Here is a 13,477-nt window from a genome sequence, read left to right as displayed (position 1 = left end):
GTTTGACAGTACGTACATATAAAAGAATATTAAATCATCTTGCCTCTTCCTTCCCTACCATTCCCCTCCCTTCCATCCCTCCCTCTTCCCTTTCCCTTCCGTTTTCTTCTTTTTCTTCCGTTCTCTTTCCTTCCGTTTCCTCACGGACGGAAGAGTTACAGAGTGCATGAAGTCTGATCCACATAAATGAATATCTGTCCCTGCCTTGCTCTTCCTCACAGATGGATGACTTACGCATTATTGAAGGAGGTGATGGATGTGTGTGTCAAGCAGGGATATATCGTTAAGTTATTGTATTAGGGTTTTAAGTTATTGCTCTCTCTCTCTCTCTCTCTCTCTCTCTCTCTCTCTCTCTCTCTCTCTCTCTCTCTCTCTCTCTCTCTCTCTCAACCTAATGTAATATCTTCGTTGTATTTAATTACTTTACATATTCTTCTCCTCCTTTTCGCTCTCTTCCTCCTCGTGTACAACAATTATGTAATTCTCTCTCTCTCTCTCTCTCTCTCTCTCTCTCTCTCTCTCTCTCTCTCTCTCTCTCTCTCTCTCTCTCTCCTTCTTTACTTTCTCCCTTTTCCCTCAAGTTTTCTGCGTCCTTTTCTAATTTTTCTCCCTTTCCTCACATTCTCTCTCTCTCTCTCTCTCTCTCTCTCTCTCTCTCTCTCTCTCTCTCTCTCTCTCTCTCTCTCTCTCTCTCTCTCTCCTTCTTTACTTTCTTCCTTTTCCCTCAAATTTTCTGCGTCCTTTTCTAATTTCTCTCTCTCTCTCTCTCTCTCTCTCTCTCTCTCTCTCTCTCTCTCTCTCTCTCTCTCTCTCTCTCTCTCTCTCTCTCTCTCTCTCTCTCCTTTACTTTCTTCCTTTTCCCTCAAGTTTTCTGCGTCCTTTTCTAATTTTCTCCCTTTGCTCACTTTCTCTCTCTCTCTCTCTCTCTCTCTCTCTCTCTCTCTCTCTCTCTCTCTCTCTCTCTCTCTCTCTCTCTCTCTCTCCTCTATCTCCTCACTTCTCAATTTTCTCTCTCTCTCTCTCTCTCTCTCTCTCTCTCTCTCTCTCTCTCTCTCTCTCTCTCTCTCTCTCTCTCTCTCTCTCTCTCTCTCTCTCTCTCTCTCTTCGCTCGCTACACCATAAAATTTAATCTTGTCTTCATACTTTGCTTCTCCCCTATTTATTATCCTTTCACTTCTTCCTATCTTTCTCCTTCATTGATTTCCTCTCCTTCCCATCCACTCATGCGTGCTCCCTTCTTCGCGTTATCCTCATCTTCCCCTCATTCTCTTTCCTTCCCTTCGCCTCCCTTTTCTTCTCGTATCTTTCTTTTTTCTTTCCCTTTTTTTCTTTTCTCCTTGTTTCACTTGACCCCTTTTCCTTTTTCTTCCCTTGTTTTCGTTTTCTTCATCTTTTCTTCTTTCTTTCTATGCCCTTCTTTTTCCTTTCCCTTTAATCTTTATCTTTTCCATTGCTATCTTTTTCTTCCCTTCGCCTCCATTTTCTTCTCGTATCTTTCTTTCCCTTTCTTTCTTTTCTCTTTATTTTACTTGACCCCCTTTTCCTTTCTCTTCCCTTATTTTCGTTTTCTTTATCTTTTCTTCTTTCTTTCTATGTCTTTCCTTCGTTTTCCTTTCCCTTTAATCTTTATCTTTTCCTTTGCTATCTTTTTCTTCCCTTCTCCTTACTTTTCTTTCCCTTCCTTGCTTTGCTCTTCCATTTTCTTTCCTTTATCTTCCCCTCATTTACACATCTTTCCTTTCCCCTTCCTTCCCTACCATTCCCCTCCCTTCCATCCCCTTCTCTTCCTTTTCCCTTCCGTTTTCTTCTTTTTCTTCCGTTCTCTTTCCTTCCTTTCCTCTTCGATTCCTTCCTATGTCTCTCATTTACATTCTTCTTTCTTTCATTTCCCTTCCTTTTTTCTTTTCCCTCCTTATTCTTCCGTTGTTTTCTTTCCTTTCTCTCCTTTATCTTCGTTTTCATATCCTTTTCATTCCCTTCCCTTCCGTACGAAACGCCCCCTTCTCTTCCTTTCGGTTCCCTTCCATCCCTTCTCTTCCCCTCCCTTTTATTTCCTTTGTCTTATTTTCCTTCTGTTCTCTTTCCTTCCTTTCCTTTTTTATTCCTTACTTTCTCTCATTTATCCTCGCCTTCTATTCCTCTTTCTTCCCTTTTCCTTCAGTTCTCTTCTCCTTTCTTCCCTTCCATCCCTTTCTCTTCTCTTTCATTTTCCTTTCCTTCCCATCTTTGAGTTTCCTTTGCCTTCTCTTCCTTTCCCTTCCACCCCATCCCCATACATCCCATTCTCTTTTCTTCCCTTTCCTTCCTTTTCCTTTCCCTTCGTTTCTCATTTTTCCTTTTTTTTCCACCTCTCCTTTCTCTTTTACCTTCGCCTCCCCTTCCCTTCCTCTCTGTCCTCTTTTGTTTTCTTTTCGTTCCCTTCTCTTCCTTTTCCTTCCTTTCCGTTCCCTTCCTTCTCTTCCCTTCCCTTCCCTTCCCTTCCTTTCCTTCTCATCCCTTGTCTCCACCCTTCCCGTCCCTTCCTTTTTTATCTCTTCACTTTTCTTTTCTTATTTTCCTTTCTCTCCTCTTCTTTCCCTTCCCTTCCCTTCCCTTCCCTTCCCTTCCATTCCATCCCCTGCCCTTCCTTCCCTTCTCATCCCTTGTCGCCTCGATCCCTTCCCTTCCCTTCCTTTTTGATATCTTCTCTTCCCCTCTCTTTTCTTATTTTCCTTTATCTCCTCTTCTTTCCCTTCCCTTCCCTTCTCTTCCATCCCCTTCCCTTCCTTCCCTTCTCATCCCTTGTCGCCTCGATCCCTTCCCTTCCCTTCCTTTTTGATCTCTTCTCTTCCTTTTTCTTTACTTATTTTCCTTTCTCTCCTCTTCTTTCAATTCCCTTCCCTTCTCTTCCCTTCCCTTCAATCCCCTTTTCATCCCCTGTCTTCTCTTCCCTTCCCTTTCATCCCCTTCTCATCCCTTGTCTTCTCTTCCCTTCCCTTCCCTCCGGCTCTCCTCTTTTTCTTCCATTCCTCGCCCTTGCCTTTATTCTACCACGGGCCAGATTTCGCAACCTCATAATTATTACCATAGTTACCCCTCTGAACCTGTTATTATCCGTACCCTGCCCTCCCTCTCTCTCTCTCTCTCTCTCTCTCTCTCTCTCTCTCTCTCTCTGGTAATAATAATAGAAAACGCGTCAATGTAGGTTTGGAAGCTCTTTAGAAAGATATTTAAGACGCCATTCAGGGAGAGGGAAACCATAATTGAACTTTCCCTAAATTAGTAAAGTTAATGATGAATATGATGACGAAAAATATAATAGTAATGACTTGTATTTTGTATTTTGCTTTATTAATTTTTGTTATTATTATTATTATTATTATTATTATTATTATTAGTAGTAGTAGTAGTAGTAGTAGTAGTAGTAGTAGTATTAGTAGTAGTAGTAATAGTAGGCTAGTAGTGGAAGTAGTAGTAGTCGTGGTAGTAATAGTAGTAGTGGTAATGGTGGTGGTGGTGGTAGTTGTAGTAGTAGTAGTAGTAGTAGTTGTATATATCTTTTTTTTTGCAAGGGAATAGAACGGTAGCGATCTTTATTTAAGGAAAAACAAAACTGTAAAAATGGAGAAATATGAAGGAGGGAAAGGGTAAGAGGGAGGAAGAGGAGGGAGAGGCGAAAAAAAAAAAAATGAGTGAAAATAAAAATTGCACAACGTGAGGGTGACGGGAGACGGTAGAGGAAAAAGAAAAGCGAAGTAGATTGTAAAAGGGAGAGGAAAAAATGAAGAAAAATGGACGAGATTAAATACTTGATAGAGAAAAAAAGAAAAAGAAGAATACCAGAGAGAGAGAGAGAGAGAGAGAGAGATTAATTCTTGTTAGAGAGTTAAGTTCTTTCTAAAGCTATCAAAACTATCTGTCGTGTGTGTGTGTGTGTGTGTGTGTGTGTGTGTGTGTGTGTGTGTATAGACTTTCCAAAACTGCCAACCACAGGAAACAAGTTTCTATTATGTGTGTGAGTGTGTGTGTGTGTGTGTGTGTGTGTGTGTGTGTACTCGTTAACCCAGGCAGACATGTGCACTGTTTTTGTGTGCCTGTGCGTGCGAGTGTGTTCTAAACTTCCGCAGGTATGAAGAAGAGGAGGAAGAAGAAAAAGAAAATTAGAGGTAGAAGGAGAACCACAACAAGATCACTACCATCATCACTCCTATGCTACTACTACTACTACTACTACTACTACAGTACACTACTACTACTACTACTACTACTACTACTACTACTACTACTACTACTACTACTACTACACTACTACTACTACTACTACTACTACTACTACTACTACTACTACTACTACTACTACTACTACTACTACTACTACTACTACTACTACTACTACTACTACTACTACTACTACTACTACTACTACTACTACTAGGTGACCTGGTTCCTCTCAGGCAGACCAAGGCTGACCTCAGGAGGGAGAAGGACAGCCTGCATCTCATCCAGGCGACCACACTGCTTCTTGGCTGTTCTACTACTACACTACTACTACTAGTACTAGTACTACTACTACTACTACTACTACTACTACTACTACTACTACTACTACTACTACTACTATTATTATTACTACTACTACTACTACTACTACTGTTACTACTACTATTACTACTGCTACTACTACTACCACTACTACGAAGGAAAGAACAAAGATTAAAAAAACTCGTGCAGGAAGGAAAACAGGAAGTCTAAAGTGTTCATTTGAAGTGTCGACAAAAGAAACGGGGGAAGAGAAAAGCAAGAAAATGTTAAAAAAAGGAAAGAAAAAAGAACTAGATAAGAAAAAACCCGGAAAACATTCACTTCTAAAACATAAACAGGCAAGAGACGAGGCGACGCTCCTCCTCCTCCTCCGGAACTCCGACATTTACTAAAACAAAAATGAGCGAAAGTTAAAACGTGTTGGTGGTTGTGCTTTGTGGTGTCTCTCTCTCTCTCTCTCTCTCTCTCTCTCTCTCTCTCTCTCTCTCTCTGCAGTCAGAACACACGCGTTGCATTTTCCTTTGATACGGTCTTGGGTTTTGCTTTCAGTCTGTTGTTAACGTTTTATCTTTATCCTGTGCTCTCTCTCTCTCTCTCTCTCTCTCTCTCTCTCTCTCTCTCTCTCTCTCTCTCTCTCTCTCTCTGCCCTTCAACATTTATATAACGTCTCATATTTCGTTCGTTTTCTCACCATTTCTGTCGTTTTCTCATGCACGTTCCCATGAGTATCACGTTCTTAGTCTCTTTATAAGTAGCATTTCTCTAAGTATCTGCAGTTGTTCGCTTTTCTATTCCTTTTCTAGCGTCTATATTTTACGCGGTTCTTCTAATGTTCGTAATTTTCTCGTATCTTTGTTTTCTCATCCACGGATTTTTACTCATGCTCGTGTTTTCTTTGCTAACCAGAGACTAACCCGAGACTCCACAAGGCAAAGGAAACGTCCAGTAACATGTTATGCTAAATGAACCTGCTAGAGTCATTTGCCCGTATTCTCTTTGCTACCTAAACGAAGAGGGGAAGAGAGGAAGAGATTTTTATTACCCGAGACTCCACAAGGCAGAGAAAAACATCTAGTAACAATTTTGATAACTGAACCAGCATCAAGATTTCAAGAGTTACTATGGTCGCAGAAGTTTGTTTATAATTATGTCACTGTTCGCTTTCATTTACTCGGCCCCTTTTTTCAGTTTCTCGTGTCCATATTTTACGCTATTCTATAATGCTTGTAATTTTATAGTGTCGTAATTTTTTCATCGACGGTCCCTTTAGTATCACGTTCCTGGTTTCTATAATTCGTGGTAGTTTTTTTTAATTATCTGCCTTCGTTCGCTTTCCTGTTCCCTTTCACTCTTTAAGTTTCTCGTGTCTATATTATACGCTGTTCTATAATGCTTGTAATTTTCTAGAGTCATAATTTTTTCATCGACGGTCCCTTTAGTATCACGTTCCTGGTATCTATAATTCGTGGTAGTTTTCTTTAATTATCTGCCTTTGTTCGCTTTCCTGTTCCTTTTCACTCTTAAGTTTCTCGTGTCTATATTTTACTCTGTTCCATAATGCTTGTAATTTTCTAGTGTCGTAATTTTTTCATCGACGGTCCCTTTAGTATCACGTTCCTGGTATCCATAATTCGTGGTAGTTTTCTTTAATTATCTGCCTTTGTTCGCTTTCCTATTCCTTTTCACTCTTATTTCTCGTGTCAACATGTTATTTTAGGCACGAATCCTATTATTCTCTCGTGTCGTAGTTTTTACATCACGTTTTCATAAGCATAACGTTCCTGGTATCTATAATTCGTGGTAGTTTTCTTTAATTATCTGCCTTTGTTCACTTTCCTATTCCTTTTCACTCTTAAGGTTCTCTATATGTTATTTTAGGCACATTATTTTCTCGTGTCGTAGTTTTTACATCCACGTTTTCATTAGCATAACGTTCCTGGTATCTATAATTCGTGGTAGTTTCCTTTAATTATCTGCCTTTGTTCGCTTCCTATTCCTTTTCACTCTTAAGGTTCTCTATATGTTATTTTAGGCACATATTATTTTCTCGTGTCGTAGTTTTTACATCACGTTTTCATAAGCATAACATTCCTGGTATCTATAATTCGTGGTAGTTTTCTTTAATTATCTGCCTTTGTTCGCTTTCCTATTCCTTTTCACTCTTCAGTTTCTCGTGTCTATGTTATGTTAGGCACGTATATTATTCTCTCGTGTCGTAGTTTTTACATCCACGTTTTCATAAGTATAACGTTCCTGGTTTCGGTAATTGTACTGGTTTTCTAATTGTCTCCCATTGTTCGCTTTCTTATTCCCTTCCTCCCAAGGTTCTCGTGTCTATATAGGTAGTAATTATAAAACACTTTCCCTTCTCACATCAGCTATTTCTAAAAGTCAAAGAGGGGGTCAATCGGGTTTTAATAGGTGTTTCTTGGGGTTCACGGTACAGAGGAAGGGTCACACTACCACCAGGGTCATATAACTACCCCTGGAAATGCCCGCAACTCCTACGAAAGCCTTGTTAAATAGGTGTTTCTTGGGGTTCACGGTACAGAAGAAGGGTCACACTACCACCAGGGTCATATAACTACCCCTGGAAATGCCCGCAACTCCTACGAAAGCCTTGTTAAATAGGTGTTCTTGGGCAGCGAGATGTCTTATAATACGACCCATTATAATATTTTACGCGGTTTGTAATGCTCGTAATTTTCTCTTGTCGAAGTTTTCTCACCCACGCTCTCATTTTAAATTTCTCCTTTTTGTTTGTGTTTTGTGGTTTCCTTTTCACTGATTGCATTTATCCGCTATATTAATCACCGTCACGCCTCAGGTATCTACTCTGTATTATTTTATGCGGCTGATTGCAACTTTCTCGCGTTCTCTTTCACTTTCTCACAATCATCAGGTTTCTCTAGTCGATGTTATGCGTATTTTTCCATTATTTGTAATTTTACCGTGACCTTTCTTTCGTTTTCTTTTATATATTCTCATAATTCTTGTTTCTAGTTTTATATTTTACGCCAGTTTTGTACCGATTCAAATTCTGTCATTCTCGCATCCACATTCTAACACCAAATTCCTCTCCTTGATGTTTTGCGTTTTTTTTATATCCTTATTTACTTCTCAATCAAATTCATCTTCTTATGTTATGCACTTTTATTTTCATTACTTACACTTCTCTATCAGTTCCCTTCAAGTAACGCGGTTTGTCTCGTTATATCCCTTTCTCTCAAGAGTCAAATTCCTCTACTTGATGCTACATTTTCTCTCTTTATTTATACCTCTATCAAATTCTTCTTCTTGATATTATGCGTTTTTTCCTTTCACCACTTGCACTTCTCTTGCTTTTGCGGTTATCTGCGGCTATTTGTGGCTTTGGTGGGTTCTGCTCCGCCTCCGTGATGGGATAACCCGCTGATCGGTGTATTGCTTGCGTGTAAAGCCGGGAATTTCGCCTCTATCGACCCGTGGAGTGCGTGGAGGCATCAAGGTGGTAGAGACGCCGACGCACCCAACAGTGGCGCCGCGGAGGTGGGTATTGGCGGCCCTGCTGACGCCCTTCATAATTCTGGCTCGTGGGTACAAAAACTCCCCCTGGCCACTCACCTGCGACTCCACACGGCACAGGAAAACGTTCGGTAACATGTTTGGCTAACTGAACCTGCATCAAGATATCGTGCTTTATTTACTCACGCTCGTGTTTTTTTTGTTGCTAACTAGAGACTAACCTGAGACCCCACAAGGCAAAGGAAACGTCTAGTAATATGTTTTGCTAACTGAACTTACATCCATATATCTCACTAGAGTTACTGTTCGTGTTCTCTTTGCTCTAAACTCTGGAGTTCGTGGTTCCTTTCCTAACTCAGCCAGATTTTTGTAAACGTTGTATAAGCATTTATGAACAGTTATGTGGCTAGTTTGGCTTTTCACTCCACTTTTGGGACGGAGTTAGTTAGAAGTTTTGAATTTTCAGTTGCCTCGCCATGTTACAAACTCGGTAGTAATATGTGGAATAAAATTATCAACAAAACCAATTTTTTTGACCACGCCAAAAATGGGTCAACCTGAGACGCCACAAGGTATACAGAGAAGCGTCCAGTAACATATTTCTTTTACTGAACCTGCATCAACGGATCCTACTCTTTTGTTGTTTTGTAGGCGCTTCCTTGACAAGTCAGACGAACTAAATGTAAACTGAACGATGTATTTTGAGAACGCAGATTTCCTTTTGAATATACAAATGAGCGCGAGAGAAAAAAAATGTTAAATTATTCAACCGAGTAATCGTTTTTTTCAGTACGCGGTTCCTTTACAAGATGAGCAAGTAAAAAAAATGAGAACCAGTTTTTTTTAGCGACACACCTGGAAGCGATAAAACATAAACTAAGCATGTACTAACATATTCAACTAAGTAAGCGTTTCCTCAGTACGCGGTTCCTTTACGAGATGAGCAAAAAAGAAAAACAACGATGTATTTACGAGACCCATTTTTTTAAGGAGACACCTGAGCAAAAAATAAATAAATAAAAAAATAAAAAGTAAAAAAAATAAATAAAACATGTACTAACGAATTCAACTAGATAAGCGTTTCTTCTCTGCATGATTCCTCTACGAGACGAACAAAAACGAAAGAAAAAAAGATGTATTTGCGAGAACCATTTCTTTTAAAGAGACACCTCAGCGAAAACAAACAAACAAACTTGTGCTAACGAATTCAACTAGATAAGCGTTTCTTCTGTGTACAATTCCTCTACGAGATGAACAAAAACGAAAAAAAAAAAAGATGTATTTGCGAGAGCCATTTCTTTTAAGGAGACACCCCAGCGAAAATAAACATACTTGTACTAATGAATTCAATTAGATAAGCGTTTCCTCTCTACGCGGTTCCTTTAGAAGATGAACGAAAAAAGACAAACAAACCCCGACCTATTGACGAGAACCATACCTTAACACACCTGAAAAGTTGGAAAGTTTTGTTTAGTCGGGGCAACATCTGTGGTCATATGCCGAACACACCTGAGACCGAGAAAGAAAAAGTATTAATCAACGCCTGTACTTAGGTATTGAACACAGCAATCGTTTTCTATGTACGTGCTTCCTTTACAAGAGAAACGGCATAAAAAAGCGATAAATTTATGAGTAGTTTTCTTTAGGGGTATCACACACCTGAGAGCGAGAAATAGATAGAGTAAAACATGTATGTACTACTTGCGTATTCAGCGATGTAGGTTAATCGATTTATATGCACGTACTTCATTTACAAACTGAGTAAACAAACAAACAACAACAACAAAAAATCATCTATCTATTCATTATTTATGGTAGTTTTTGGGTTACAAAATATGAGAGCGAAAACATATGCGAAAGTAATCGAACAAGTAGCCGTTTCCTGTCTGTATGAAAGAAGAAAGAAAACCAGATCTGTGTATAATTTTTAGTTACACACCTAGCTGAATGCGGGAATAGAACACAAACAACACATATGCTTGGGTGTTTGAATAAGTAAGCGTTTCCTGTCTATATGAAAAAAAAAACCATTTATTTATTCATTAATCATGGTACTTATTTTTGGTTATACGTCTGAGAGGGAGAAGAAAACGCAAATGAAAACATAGGCTCAAGTATTCGAATAAATAACCGTTTCCTGTCTGTATGAAAGAAAAAAAGATCTATATTTATTATTCATGGTATTTATTTCTGGCTACACATCTGAGCGAGACAACGAATAAGAATAAAAACATTTGAGAAAGTATTCGAACCAGTAACAGCTTCCTGCGTGTATGATTCTTCGGCATCTTTAACTAACGAATAAAAGCCAAACAAAACGATTTATTCTTACTGTTCTTTGAAGGGCTTACGCTTGAGCTAAAATCAAACCCAAGAGAAAGAAAAGAAGAAAAAAAAACCCATATGCTGAAGTATTCGAACAAGTAACCGCTTCCTGCCTGTACGATTCTTTGGCAACCTTAGCTAATAAATAACAGGCAAACAAAACGATTTATTCTTGCTGTACTTTGAATGGCTTACACAAGAGCTAGACACAGCCCAAGCTAATATTTTAACTGTTTTCTCCGTATGTGATTCTTTGGTAACAAGTAAAATTCAAACAGAGCGATCTATTATTACATATTTTAACCGTTTTCTCCGTATGTGATTCTTTGGTAACTTAGACTCACAAGTAAAATTCAAACAGAGCGATCTATTATTATATATTTTTAGAGCATACACACCCAAGCAATCCCCCCTTACCCCCACCCCTCAAGCCAAACGATCGAGGGCTGCTTCCTGTCAACGTGATTCTATGGCAAACTCGTCTAAATGTAAAACACAAACAAAGCCACCTCAATTTTTTCTTTTTCAGATGCCGCTTCCTGCCAACGTACATCTCCGGCGAACTCGCCCAGAAGAAAAATGCAAACAAAGCCACGTGTCTTTATTTTTCTCAGTTTATGAGCCTGAGAGTGAATAAGAACGAGTAATACATTCGACTGAGTATGTTTCCTCCGTGCGGGATTCCTATGCAAATTGAGGTGAACTTAGGCGTAAGGCAACGATAAAGATGGATTTTTGTCTTCTGTTTAGGGACGGGAACTTCACATATGACTGATCGAAAAATAAAACAAAAGAAAACCATTTAGCGACATCTCATATTAGGCATTTTTTCTTCTGTGATTCCTTTGTTGAGTACTGAGCGACCTAACATCTCAGAGCACTTATTATTTTCATGGAGTGGGGAGGTGTGTATTTAATAATATGAGAACGGAACTAAAACAGTTTATCCAGAAACATATCTAACTCGGTTATCATTTGAATATAAACCAGATACCCTTGCAATATTAATTAAACGAATGTAGTGTACACGACAAGTATTATATTTATTTTGGTAATGAACCCGAGAGCGATAAAGAGCTGCACAAAACAAAAACAAAACAGTAACATTTTCAGCCCCGTAATCGTTTAATCGTTCTTTTATCCGTGTCTCTTGCAAACTGGGCCAAACGAATAAAACGAAAACAGAACGACGTAATATTTTAGAACACCAAACTTTGCGGGTCACCGTCGCTTCCCTTGGGCGGTAGAAACATGAATTCCCACCTATCAGCCTTCTTAACACATATCATTGCCTTGATCGCCTCTAACACAGCGTCTAGACAGGAACCCACATCACGCAAACCACTGAAGAAAGCGCCGCATCACCACTAAAATGACATAGTTACCCTCGAGGCACCTGCCGTTTTCTACCACAAGTTAGCAACACACGAGGAGGCGGGGAGTAGCAGCGCTCAAGTCACACGCTCAGTAGTAACCAACCCACCACGTGGATAGCTCTCCTCGACCCCGCGCTACGCAATACTCTGACACTTCATCTCGACACACGTAATTACCTGCGGAACACGTGGACATTTGCCTGGTGGCGCCGGTGTGTGAGCATGTGTGGAGGTGTGAGATCGGCGACACAGGTGTTAGGGAACGTGGCCGTGGGAGTGTGTGAGTCAGCTGGCGTACAGGTGTTACGATAGATTCCAAGTTGTCGCGACCGGTGCTCAGGTATGATACAGGTGAACAGTCAGTCGCTTGCCAACACTTCATCTGGCCTGTGTTGCCTCCGTGCATGTGTGTGTGTTCATGTGTATACCTTTACGTGTGTACACTAAAAGCAAGATGCACTGACGATAAACGTGGAAACGGTGGAGTTCTGACACACACACACACACACACACACACACTTCATTCCTAGGTGTATGTGTAGCCTATGTACCTGAGTGAGATTACATTGAAAGCAATATGTTAAACGAGCTCGCTGAAACAGAAAACTTTTGCTACAAACACAAACACAGGCAAACAAACACGCGCACCTCATCCCATCTGTGTAGCCTCCGTGCAGGGTGCATGTGAACCTGTGCGAGTTTAGTGAGTTTACGTGGAGAGCAATACGTGGAAAGTGGAAATGCAAGTATATACGTTGAACTAGAAAACCTTAGCAGACCCTCCCTCCATTCCACCTGTCAGGCCTTCACGCATGAACAACGCTAACCGATGTGGGTGTGCCTAAGAGCAGCATCATATGACGTTATACACTACGGTCTAAACGTTATACGAGTACCTAGAAACTGCAAAGCGAATACGGGGAACATTACTACGAACGTTCTCCGGGATTTAAGTCGCTCTTTGCGTCGCCTGTGCCTCGCTGTTGCCTCCCACGTGCTACAGATCTAAATTCTCACCCACTCTGGAAACTGTAATGGCCTAAAGAGGGTGCTGAAGTGTCCTAACTGGCATCCGCTGCAATCACTTCGTCGGTTACGCGTGTGGAACTTGTCTCCGTCTCGTTTTTTCCGTGTATTCCGTGTCTTCTACGTGTGTGTGATTTTGCCTTAAGCTGTTACTCATTTGTTTTCTTTCTAGTAGTGAACTTGAATCGTACGTGAGCTGAATAGTGACTGATTGCTGTTGCGTGACTTTTACCTACGTGAGTTGTACCTGTCGTCGCTACTTTCTCGTCTTCTTCATCGTCTTCCTCAGGAGCAAGGAAAATGAAGACACACCTATTTTTGAGGTAAGAAATTAACACAGTAGGGAAAAAGGAGGAGGCAGAGGGGAAAAAAATTGCCTTCTCCAGTGTAATTGCTGTAACTTGTGTGTGTTGCAGAGAGAGAGAGAGAGAGAGTAGTTTGTCTTCATTTGCATGTTATGTGCGGGGAGTATTGTGTGTGTGTGTTTGTGTGTGTGTGTGTGTGTGTGTGAGAGAGAGAGAGAGAGAGAGAGAGAGAGAGAGAGAGAGAGAGAGAGAGAGAGAGAGACACACACACACACACACACACACACACACACACACACACACACACACACGCACAAACAAACAAACACAGAGAGAGAGAGAGAGAGAGAGAGAGAGAGAGAGAGAGAGAGAGAGAGAGAGAGAGCCTGGGTGTGAATATATAAATGACAGTGAACTCCG

At 40.4% G+C, this 13,477-nt stretch overlaps 1 protein-coding gene across 4 annotated transcripts in view; it reads left to right on the top strand.

The window, feature by feature from the left end:
- Positions 1-11,766: 11,766 nt before the first annotated feature.
- LOC126997941 (uncharacterized) overlaps positions 11,767-13,477 on the top strand; it is a 59,307-nt gene continuing 57,596 nt past the window's right edge. Inside the window, exons 1-2 of one of the 4 annotated variants that reach the window (XM_050859194.1) lie at positions 11,767-11,895; positions 12,925-13,075. In XM_050859194.1, the coding sequence (XP_050715151.1) occupies positions 13,053-13,075 (23 nt within the window). In that variant the 5' untranslated portion in view covers positions 11,767-11,895; positions 12,925-13,052. Of the gene's footprint in view, positions 11,896-11,922; positions 11,939-12,048; positions 12,067-12,924; positions 13,076-13,477 lie in introns of those variants that run through there. The other 3 variants (XM_050859195.1, XM_050859196.1, XM_050859197.1) reach the window with 3 other exon arrangements.

Source organism: Eriocheir sinensis, chromosome 13 (genome assembly GCF_024679095.1).
Source record: "Eriocheir sinensis breed Jianghai 21 chromosome 13, ASM2467909v1, whole genome shotgun sequence".
NCBI lineage: Eukaryota > Metazoa > Arthropoda > Malacostraca > Decapoda > Varunidae > Eriocheir > Eriocheir sinensis.
Note: the sequence above shows the minus strand (reverse complement) of the source record. Positions and strands in the feature narration are given on the sequence as shown.